The 12,443-nt window shown below is 41.4% G+C and overlaps 1 protein-coding gene across 1 annotated transcript; it reads right to left on the bottom strand.

Moving 5' to 3' along the window:
• Positions 1-373: 373 nt before the first annotated feature.
• Positions 374-1,895, bottom strand: LOC113038325 (POU domain, class 4, transcription factor 3-like). The gene is made up of 2 exons (XM_026195656.1): positions 1,662-1,895; positions 374-1,381 (listed from the first exon to the last, which is right to left on the bottom strand). The coding sequence occupies exons 1-2, from the start codon at positions 1,842-1,844 to the stop codon at positions 485-487; spliced, it is 1,080 nt and encodes a 359-aa protein (XP_026051441.1). The 5' UTR covers positions 1,845-1,895; the 3' UTR covers positions 374-484.
• Positions 1,896-12,443: the final 10,548 nt, after the last annotated feature.

The raw sequence follows: 12,443 nt of genomic DNA, 5'->3' as shown, positions 1-12,443 counted from the left end.
AAATAGAAAGTAACACTGTAATGAAAATGAATCAGTTTTTTTTACTTTTTTGTCAAGTTTGTTTAAATGTTTAAACGGTGTGCGATTTATTCTGCCTTCTGTGGTATGATTTTTAGAACATAGCTAATTGTTTGATGTTTGTCGATCTCGCACAACCACTTTTTGCTTTATTGATTTATGTAAATTCCGACATTAATGCTCGTTAAAAGTGTTTGAGCAACTCGTGTTGTTATGGTTGCCTTAGGCACACGAGCCACGTCTTAATGAACTTTTAATGTAACTTTTGTTATTAGTACTGAAATGCTGCAAAAATGTGCAAATAAGAACATTTGACTTATTTATGAGAGGTCAAGCCTTTATGAGGGGTTCAGGACCCCTGGAATAATTCTCACACTGGTCCCATCATTTGGAGGTATAGGCTTCTCAAAAGAAAAGATTTAGATCCCTGTGGTGTTCCTAAAATGTCTACTTCGCTCTACCAGCACTAGTGCACTGCCGAATATTTCATCCGTTTCTGTTTTTGCCGCTGATTACAGAACCAAACCCGAACCACGTTCTTCTTTAGATCCAACTTCTCTGCGATTGCAGCGATTTTCTCCGACGACGGTCGCGGCTGGATGGCGAAATACGCCTCGAGCGATCGCTTCTCAGGTGCCGCGATGGACGTGCGCTTTCGTTTCCTCTCGGCCCCGTTAAAAAGCTCCGGTTTTCCGTTCTTCTCCCGGTAAGCCGCCTCGGCCTCCTCCAGCCAGGCTTGGAGGACGGGTTTGAGAGCGATCATGTTGTTGTGGGACAGGGTTAGGGACTCAAACCTGCAGATGGTGCTTTGGCTCAGCGAGCCGACCCCGGGGATCTTCAGGTTGGCCAGGGCAGAGCCCACATCCGCCTGGGTCACTCCGAGCTTTATCCTCCGCTGCTTGAACCTCTCCGCGAACGCCTCCAGCTCTCTGGGATCGGATTCCACGTCGTTGATGCACGCCATCCCGTTGTGGACCGACAGGGTGTGCGGGTGACCCATGGCCATGGCTTGGTGCAAGTGACCCATTTGCAGGTGGTGCTGGTGGGCTTGAGTGGTCATCCCCGACGGGTCGGGCGGCGCACCCATCCCGCTGACCGATAAACTGGAGGAAATGTGGTCGAGCAGATCCCCGTCAAGTGTCTGGTGGCTGAGGTGGTGGTGGTGCGAGGGCAGGTTGGATGAAGGGTGGGATATGGGCACTGTGGACGAAGAGGAGGTGCAGGGCACGCTGCTCATGGTATGGTAGGTGATGTCCGTCTTGAAAGGGTGGCTCTTGCCGTGAGACGCGATGTCAGCCGCCGCCAGAGCTTCCGCGCGGGCCAGCAGACTCTCATCAAAGCCGCTGAATATATTGCCCTGGAGCTGCAAGCAAGAGCGCGCATATGGAAGTCAGTAGGGAATTGTGTCAACTCCGGATTAAAGAACATTCCCAAGCACCCTCCTCAAAGCACAGGTCATAAAAATTAATATGAAAGCAGCAGCTTTTCTTGGATAGGCATGTGGAGAAGAGAGAGAGAGCGCGTGAGCTCAGAGGAAAGAAAGGAGAGGCCGGGGAGGGAGGGATGGATGGATGCCGGGGCAACTCAAAACACCTCAAAGTGACAGAACGAAGACAATACGAGGAGTTTAGCGTGAGACGTACCTGCGGGGCAGGCAGGCACACCCGCCGCATGCCCTCGGAGCCCGGGTGCAGCGCAGGGTGCATGGAGAAGTGCTGCTTGCCGTTCATGGCCATCATCTTCGTTGCGCACCTTGCAGGTGAGTGGACCTGACATGGAGGCGACGCGGCGCTCTGGCTCGACGCTCCTCTGTGTGCTGTTTCCATTGGCAGCGCCTCCAGGGCTCTCCCCCCACCACCATCACCTCCACCCTCACACCGCCCTCCCGCCTGCTCCTCTATTTAACTTACTAGTGGTCTGTCGTGCAAGCCTACTGCACCACATCACAAAAAAAGTTTGACAGTATCTCAATACTTTACACTTCATCAGAGAAGGGATTGTTTTAAATTGGTAACACTATTCTCTATTAATTACACTGCTTAAAAAAAAAAAAAAAAAAAAAAAGGAGCCTACTTTGTAACATTTCTTTTTCGGTAATTTCACGGATATTTATGTTACAACGCAGTGAAGTGCATATAGGATGTTGGCTATTTATTTGTACAAAGAACGCAGTTATTAATGCTTTATTCTGTATGATCATATTCCAGATCTCTTTATCCTCCTTAATTAAATGTACAACTACCTTACAAGTGAGCAGTAAGTAGGAGTTTATTGAGAGGAAACTTTTAGTTAATAGTGAATATGTGTTCCCAAACACTTTAGTGTTACCTTTAATAATAATAATGAAATATATTTTTTATTATTATTTTTTTAAATTAAATAATATTTTCATATTAATGTCCTTAATGATAATTACATTTATAATATAATGATATTGCAATTTTTTGTTTGATAATAATGCATTTTATTTTCATATCGAAAAACAGACAAATAATTTTCTAATAATAATAATCAATAATATTGTAAAAATGTGTTAATTATGTTAATATATTAAAAATAAGTCCCAAAATGATACTTATGTGTATTATTCTTAATACAAATTATGTCAATTATATATTACATGAAGGCGGTATGAAAAGTAGACATAGGCTACATAATAATTGGCTTTTTTTTTATTCCTATAAGTATATATCCAGAACTATCTCACATGTAGCGCAAGGTATACATCAAATGTGTAATCAAAGAACAGTTTTGTATATTTTCAATATTAGTAAGTCCATCATCTTGTAGATCATTAAAAATATGCAGTGGCCCATGCTGTGTAAAATGTTTAGGGTATTAATAAAAGTAAACTGATTTTTCTTTTTTCTTTTTTTTTATTGTTCTTAAAAAAATGATTTTCTACAGGAAATCTCCTTCTCTTCACCAATATTAACTTGGGAGGAAAGTTGAGGCTCAAGATGAATGGCACAAACTTTCACCTTGGCTGACCCCCAATCTCCACTGACAGAGCTGCTCTCTCCTAACCTGCTATAACAGCGTGAGCATTACAAGTAAGCCCTCAGAAACACTTTGACAGCTCTATTAAATGTTCAGATTCACCAAGCTGTTGTCCTTTTTTATCAAAGTGAAATGAATGATGTGTAACTCTATTAGAACGAATCATACGCAAGAGTTGAACTAGCAAAAGAAAGTAATTAAATAATATCAGATACATAATGTACATACATTTTAGGGTGATGGAACATTTTATATGAACACCACTGAACCTCTGTAGCAAGGCTCCTCCAACTCAAAGAGGGTCAGTAAATGAATGTCATTGCTGTTGGTAACTGGAAGTAAAGAGCTGTTCTCCCTCTATGGCTGGTTGACGTGGTGAGCATGTTACTGGCTGCAGAAAGAGAAGCCAGCCAGTGCAGTGACACAGATGCACCATCCGATCCCATCCACCTCTCTTGTTCCTCCAGACGCTCAATTATTTATCCGCTATGTGGCGGGCATCCATTACCTCGCTGGCATTTTCTCATTCATTATACAAATTAACAGTGTGTACTTTTTTTAAGTCTTGGCAAAATTATAAACAGTCTTGTTGTGCCAACAGTGTCATGATATTCCCAATCTTGTTTATGACACCTTTTATGATAAAGTCACACCCCTATCCTTCTCAAGATAAAGTTTCAACTCATGAATATTTTACAAGCATAACCTAAAAATGCCCCATTCATAGCTCATCGGTTCATCTTGTTTTACATGAACGCTTACTTTTCCGTACTGTGAGCGAAATCTTGAGTTGAGGATCAAAATAAATGTTTTGTTTATTGTGGTACTTTTTATTTGTGAGTTTTAACAGTCATGGTCAAAAGTTACTTTGAGACTCTGAATTAAAAAAAAAATAATAATAAAAAAGTACATTTATGTAATGACGGTGAAGCCGAAGCTGTGTTAGAATCCATTTGCAGAAGTTTATTTAAAAAAACAGTTCAACCATCCAAATCGTGAAGCAGAAATCAGAGTCGAGGTCACAGACAAAGGGGTCAAAATCATAGAAAACAATCCAACCAGCAAACAAGCAAAAGGGGCAATCCAAAGGCAAAAATCCAGAGAAACAGGCAAAAAGTCAAACACAGTGTAATCAAATCAGACAATGGAAAAATGCTTGGTAAGGCAGTAGAACTGGCAATACTTCGCAAATCATGTTTCGGCCTGGCCATGCTTAAATGGCTGCCAAACAGGAAGTGATAGTAGAAGCAGAGGGAGCGGCACCAGTCAATACTCAGGCGAGGGCTCCCTCTGCTGGCGTGGCGTTACAGGATCCCCCCCCCTAGGAGCGCCTCCTGGCGCTCGACGGGGACGTCCCCGTAGTCGGGGTGCTGGACGATCGGGTCTGGCTTGATGGAAATCATCGATGAGTGATGGATCCAGGATGTCGGAGGCGGCTACCCATGATCTCTCTTCAGGTCCATAGCCCTCCCAGTCCACCAGGTATTGGAGCTGACCCCCTCTGCGTCTTGAGTCCAGCAATTCCTTCACCTTGTATGCAGGTGATCCATTTATGTCCAGTGGTGGCGGTGGCTCTTGGTTCTCAGCATTGGGGTCAGCATCCGGATGGACCGGTTTGAGGAGCGAGACATGGAAGGATGGGGAGATACGGTAGTTAACGGGAAGTTCAAGCTGGTATGTGACCTCATTAATCTGTTTTATTATTTTGAAAGGTCCAACATACCTTGGGCTGAGTTTTCTGCTAGGTAGCCGCAGTTTGAGGTCTCTCGTAGAAAGCCAGACCCGTTGTCCTGGTTGGTAGGGAGGGTGTGGGCGACGTCGTCTGTTAGCCTGGAATTCTTGGGTTCTGATGGCTCTCTGTAGACGAACATGAGCACTGTCCCACACCCTCTCACTACGTCTGATCCAGTCATCAACTGCAGGTACTGTTGAGGGTTCACCAGACCACGGAAACAAGGGGGGTTGGTATCCCAAGACGCATTGGAAAGGGGTCAAGCCAGTGGAGGAGTGGGTCAGGGAGTTTGGGGCATACTCAGCCCATGGAAGAAATTCTGCCCATCGGTTCTGTTCACGGCTGCAATATGTTCTGAGATACCTGCCAATTTCCTGGTTCAACCTCTCCACTTGGCCGTTTGATTGTGGATGGTATCCTGATGTAAGGCTTATGTTGATGTCAAGTTGTTTACAAAAAGCTTTCCAAACCTGAGAGGTAAACTGAGGTCCTCTATCCGACACAATATCCTCAGGTAAGCCATAAACTCTGAAGACATGGTGAAATAGGGCTTGAGCCGTTTCCATGGCAGTGGGAAGACTTTTGAGAGGGATCAGACGGCAGGCTTTAGAGAAGCGATCAATGATTACTAGTATGGTGGTGAAAACAGTGGAGAGAGGCAGGTCTGTTACAAAGTCTATGGACAAGTGGGACCAAGGACGCTGTGGAATGGGTAACGGTTGAAGGAGGCCAGAGGGTAGTTCTTTGGATGTCTTGGATTGAGCGCAGATTTGACAGGACTTGACATAGGTTACCACATCCTTGGTCATTGAAGGCCACCAGAAAGAGTTCTGTAGCAGATGGAGAGTGCGTGAAATTCCAGGATGTCCTGAGCTCAAAGTGGTGTGAACCCATTGCATAACTCGGAGACGCAAACCTTGAGGCACAAAGCACTTATTCAGGGGACAATTTGCGGGTGGTGGTTCTTGTTGATGGGCCCGCTGGATCTCTTCCATAATGTCCCAGGTTACTGGAGCAATAATAACAGATGGTGGGAGGAAAGATTCAGGTGTGACATTGTCTACGGGAGGATCGTGACATCTAGATAGAGCATCAGCCTTACTGTTTTTGCTGCCAGGTCTGTAGGTGACTGTAAACTGGAAACGGGTGAAGAATAAAGACCAACGGGCTTGACGTGGATTCAGGCGTTTGGCACTCTTGATATATTCCAGGTTTTTGTGGTCGGTGATTACTTGGAATGGGTGGACTGCTCCCTCAAGCCAGTGTCTCCATTCTTCAATAGCTGCTTTCATGGACAACAGTTCTTTATTGCCTACATCATAGTTGCACTCAGCAGAAGTCAATTTCCTTGAGAAGAATGCACAGGGGTAGAGCTTGCCAGGCTGACCATGACGTTGAGAAAGGACGGCTCCAATTCCACAATCAGATGCATCCACTTCTAACACAAAAGGTAGATTAGGATCAGGGTGCTTGAGGATTGCGGCCGTTGTGAAACTATACTTGAGTTTGGTGAATGCCTGGATAGCTTCCTGAGTCCATTTAAGTTTGGATGGTTTGCCTTTTAACAGTGATGTTAGGGGGGATGCAATCAGACTGTAATTACAAATGAACCGCCGGTAAAAGTTTGCAAAACCAAGGAAACGTTGTAGTTCCTTGACTGTAGTGGGTTGTGGCCAGTCGGTGACTGCTCTGACCTTGGAGTTATCCATCTCCACACCCTGGTAACTGATGTTGTACCCAAGAAAGGACGTTTGCTTGACATGAAACTCACATTTCTCTGCCTTGATGTATAGTTGATTATCCAGCAGGCGGGAGAGTACTGTCTTGACATGTTGGATGTGTTCAGATTCTGTCTTGGAGTAAATCAGTATGTCATCTATGTATGCTATCACATAGTGGTTCAAGAGATCTCTGAATATTTCATTGATAAAAGATTGGAAGACTGCTGGGGCATTAGCAAGTCCATACGGCATGACCAAATACTCATAGTGCCCCCTAGTGGTGAGGAAGGCAGTTTTCCATTCATCACCTTCACGAATGCGGATCAAGTTGTACGCACTTCTGAGGTCCAGCTTCGTGTAAACCCTTGCTTCACGTAGTTGTTCCAGTGCAGATGGAACCAGTGGAAGGGGGTAACGGAACTTGATAGTTACATTATTTAGCCCTCTGTAGTCTATGCATGGCCGTAAGCCTCCATCTTTCTTTTCTACAAAGAAAAACCCTGCAGCCGCTGGAGAGGTGGAGGGACGGATAAATCCAGAGTTCATGGCTTCTTCAATGTATTCTTCCATGGCTTGAGTCTCGTTATGTGACAAAGGGTAAACCTTGCTCTTAGGAGGCATGGCATTGGGCAACAAATCAATAGCACAGTCCCATGGTCGGTGAGGTGGTAACTGTGTGGCTTTCATTTTACTGAAAACTTCAGAGAATTCTTTGTAACAGGATGGAATTTTAGTATTTTGATTGGTGTTTGGGCTTTCAATAGTGGTCGTTAAACAGGGCTTGATTATGGTGGAGTGCATACACTGGTTTTGGCAGAATTCAGACCAATGGGTTAACTCACCATGATGCCAGGAAAAAACTGGGTCATGAACAGCTAACCAGGGGTATCCAAGGATAATATCATATCTTGGGGAGTCAATGACATAGAATGAGATGGCCTCTTGATGGAAAAGTCCAACATGGAGTTGTAGTGGTTGTGTTTGGTGGTTGATGCCATCTCCTATGAGGGTGTTGTTAACAGCACTAATCTTGATGGATGGCACACAGGGTTGCGTGGGAAGGTTGAACTTGCTAATGATGTCCTTGTGGATGAGATTTAGGGCAGCTCCAGAATCGATTAACGCTGTTAAATCAATGGAAGTACTTTCAGTAGATAGTCGAACTGGAAAAGTCAATGATTTGGTAGGAAGGAGAGAAAATTGTTCAACACTCACCCGGGTAGTTATCTTGGTGTTTTTCCGGGCTTTGTGTGGACATGTTATGCTGTGGTGGCCTGTTTCACCACAGTAGTAGCACAGATTGAGTTGACGTCGTCGATTTCTCTCCTCTTCCGTGAGTCTTGAAAAACCCAGTTGCATGGGCTCCTGGCTAAGCATTGACATGGGTTGGGGAACATGTGAAAGCTGGGGTGTGACTGTAGCACTGGAGTGTGATATCTCCCTCTTGGGAGCATTCCTCATAAGATTATCGATCTTGATAGCAAGAGTGATATATTCATTCAAAGAACAGTTTTCCCCTTTGCAGGCCAGTTCAGTTTGTAGCCTGAAGTTTGTTGAGTTGATCCTGGTAATTCTTGAGCATTTCACCTTGATAAGCAAAAGCAGCTTGAAGCTAGGAAACTTCCGCTGGATTCATAGGAGGCGAAGTATTCTGTAATGACGGTGAAGCCGAAGCTGTGTTAGAATCCATTTGCAGAAGTTTATTTAAAAAAACAGTTCAACCATCCAAATCGTGAAGCAGAAATCAGAGTCGAGGTCACAGACAAAGGGGTCAAAATCATAGAAAACAATCCAACCAGCAAACAAGCAAAAGGGGCAATCCAAAGGCAAAAATCCAGAGAAACAGGCAAAAAGTCAAACACAGTGTAATCAAATCAGACAATGGAAAAATGCTTGGTAAGGCAGTAGAACTGGCAATACTTCGCAAATCATGTTTCGGCCTGGCCATGCTTAAATGGCTGCCAAACAGGAAGTGATAGTAGAAGCAGAGGGAGCGGCACCAGTCAATACTCAGGCGAGGGCTCCCTCTGCTGGCGTGGCGTTACAATTTACCAATGTATTCAACATATAAACAAACATGATAAAAAGATATAAATTGATAGTAATGGGTCAATAACATGGTGCATCTTTCTCCTTCGTTGGGACAACAAACTTTTAGCTTCACAAACGCTGGAGCTACGTTTCACTTTGTATGGATGACATTACGCACATGGTCAAAAAATGGATGTATAACATTTTCCATGTCATTTATTTAATACTGCTTTTATACATTGGGTAAATAAAAAACAAGTTAATATTAACTTTTTTATTTTTGTATTTTACAATGGAAACATTTAGTCAAAAAAAATTCCAAACAAAATCACAGCATAATTAATTTTTTAAATCAAATTGGTTGAGTAAATTATTCAAATAACTTATTCATACAGACGATGGTTGCACCGAAATCGCTAGGTACCCTTAAAAGAACATGTTCTATGAAGTACCGCGTGTAGTATATAATTCAGACAAACTCTTCATATTGTCATATTATAAGTTGCATCTCTTCAGTCATTCACAGATCCTCCCCCATGGCCTCATGGGTAAAGTAAAGTAAAGCTTGTAGTAACATGCAGGTAATTTTTGCCTACTCTGTTATGAATACAACTAAATTGTTATAATAACAATTAAAAGATTAACACTATTAGTAAAAAAAAAAAATACTTTTTACATTTAAAAGTAATAATAAAATAAAATAAATTGTTACTATTTTATAACTTTTTAATATTATTTCCAATTTTGAAGAAAGTTATTAGATTACATTACAATATTGTGTTACTAGCTAAAAAGTATTGAAACCCATTGAAAAAGTAACTCAGATAATGTGTTAATTTACTAGTTAATTAAGGGGTATTAACAATACAACTGTGACATCATGTATGTGTGTATTACATGTATTTGCGTAGGCATGTAATGTTTCTGTATAGAGTGACATTGCTAAATGTTGGTCTGGCATGAATAACACAGCCTTTTAAGCAGATCCTTGTGAACAGGGATCTTTTTTATTACAATGTTGTCATCTGTGCCCAAAACATTTCAGAAACACAAAGGAAAACCTTTTGGCATGTAAAAGCAAGGAAATATTAAAGGGATACTCCATCTGGGAGGCTTGTGACTGCACCATAGACTGCTTAGTAAATTACACTGTCAAGGTCTAGAAAAGTATGAAAAGCATCATCAGAATAGTTTATCTGCCATCAGCAGTTCAACTGTAATGTCATGAAGCAACGAGAATACTTTTCTTTTTGAAAACTTTTTGTACACGTATATATCAAACATTTTGGAGTGTATGAGCTGAATGTATTTTCCAAAATTGCGCTACATTGATGTGGGACGACTCAGTGGAGACAAATTGTTGAATAAAGTCATTATTTTTGTTATATTCATATACAGTACAAAAAAAGTGTTATTTTCGCTTCATAACATTAAGGTTGAACCACTGATGGCAGATTGATTGTTTTGACGACGCTTTTCATACTTTTCTGGGCCAGTTTTATTTACTTGGCAGTAAATGGGACAGTCACAAGCCTCACGGTTTTCATCCAAAATATCTTAAATTATGTTCGGAAGATGAACAGAGCTTTAATGGGTTTGGAACGACATGGGGGTAAGCGATTAATAACAAAATGTTAATTATGGGGTTGAGTATCCCTTTAAGAACATGTTATTTCTTCACATTTTATTTGATGGTTAAATTAATTCAAATACAAATACAAATTTCTTCATAGTTATTTACTAACTATTATACCCTACAGTGGAAAGGAAAGGAAAGGAAAGGAAAAATTTGTGCAGTAAAAATAAGTAATTGTTTTTAAAAACTGAAACAAATGCTTTTGCATTAAAATGAACAATCAGGTCATGATGACATATACCACAGACAAACTAAACAAACACATTATCTTTCAGGCCTTGACAGTCAAACCACCTGACTGATGTTTCTGTAGCGTCAGGTTTCACATTGCATGCATGGAAAGATCAGCCTCACCGTTTCTTCACAAGTCTCTCCCTCTGCTAGCCATGCCCACATCATCTCAAAACCTCCCATTGTCATCTAAAAACAGATCCATTATTTAAGGGTTGCGATGGTATTTGTGGGCTTGTCATCATCCGGCAACAGCATGGCACTGATTTCAGGTGACATGTTTTATAGATTTGGTTTTGGTGAGATGTGACAGGAGTTTGCTCTTCTGCAGGCATTATAGCTCTGATCCACAGAACGACTTCGCCGTCGTCATCGGTGTGTTTGCTCCATCCATTTCCATTCGTATCTAGGCTCTAAGCGTGCTTTGAGTGCTTGTCGCTCCAGCAGCAAAGGATGAGAGAATGACGAGTTGGTAAAGTTGGTGGTTGACGTGCCGTCCCACGGGGAAATCAACACTGCTTGCATTAAATCAAATCGACTCTGAGTGTTTTTCACTTGGCTTCCCAAAGTAAGGCTGTGCATTATTCATAAGCATTTGAATATGTCAAAACCACTGAAGCCAAATTAACTTTTACACTGTGATGAAAGTTTGGGTAAGAAGGGTGGGATATGTTGGACAAATATAAGGCAGCAAATCCCAATGTTATTTATGAGCAGCAGCCAGCCGGAATTATTATTATTTTTTCATTATTATTATTTAGAATCCTGAACAATATGACAAATCAGAATATGACTGTGATTTTGCTGTGTAGAATGTAAACAATATTTCTGTCAAACAATAAGCTCTGCTCCTTTTCTTTGTTTCTACTTTCAATTATATTTACATATATAATGGTTTATTGTATTTAATAGTCTTAAATTACACAGTCTACATTAAATTAACTTTTTCATTATGTATGTTCAGGTCCAGTTCATCTCCAGTTTGTTATCAAACATTATCTGTAATTATAATAATAAAAAAATTGGTTTTCACAACAGGTAAAAACATAACAAATGTGTAATATAGTGCATTTATTTAGCAACATTAATTTATTGCTCAAATTAAATTTTAAGTGATTTAGTTATTAGTATTATGATTCTTTTGTATGATATAACAGAACAGTATTTTGAAATTGTCTTTAAATGTGTATCAAAAGGAATAGTACGTTAATAATTAATAATTATAAGTTCATAATAATAATAATAACAAGAATAATGTGAACACACACAAAAAATAGCTTTTACTAAGATTAGCCAACTACTATTCAGCTGCTAGATAATGCAAATATCGAATCAGCCAATCACATGGCAGCATTTACGCATGTAGACATGGCAAAAACAATCTGCTAAAGTTCAGACTTTAGAGACTGTTGACCTTATAGAAAGACAACACTAACTCAAATAACCACTTATTACAACCGATGTCTGCAGAAGAACATTTCTGACACACAGATGGGAGTCAGCAGCAGAAGACCACACTGGGTGCCACAGCTGTCAACTAAGAACCAGAAACTGAGGCTACAATATGAATAAACTCACCAAAAGTGGACAATAGAAGATTGTTAAAGGTTTGCTTGGTCTGATGAGTCTTGATTTCTGCTGAGACATTTGAATGGTAGAGTTATATTTAGGTATATTAGGTATATATTTTTTTAAAACAGCACTCAAAAACAATCATTTAGAACATCTTAACTATATATATTGTTATGGGAGGAACCAACGACAGACACAGTGGGCGTGGCGTCAGGCCTCAGAGAGGCTTTTATCAACAGAAAATAAAATAAAAGAGGAAATAAACGTTGCCAAGGGGGGGAGTGTCCAAAAATAAACAAGGGCTTTGGTGTCCTTGTCGTGCTGTGGGGTTCGTGTGGGTCGGGCAGTGTTCATGAAGGAAGGGTCTAGGTAAGGGGCGCTCCCCTATTCGGTCTGGGGCGCGAGAGTGGCGGCTTCTTCTAGTGGCCGCATTCTGCTCATTGGCCCCGGTGCTTGCAGGGGATGGACGGGCACAGCAAGTTTGTCGCTTGCGCTTGCTGAC

This window comes from Carassius auratus, chromosome 21 (assembly GCF_003368295.1).
Source record: "Carassius auratus strain Wakin chromosome 21, ASM336829v1, whole genome shotgun sequence".
Taxonomy (NCBI): Eukaryota; Metazoa; Chordata; class Actinopteri; order Cypriniformes; family Cyprinidae; genus Carassius; species Carassius auratus.
This window is presented reverse-complemented; position numbering and strand designations above follow the sequence as displayed.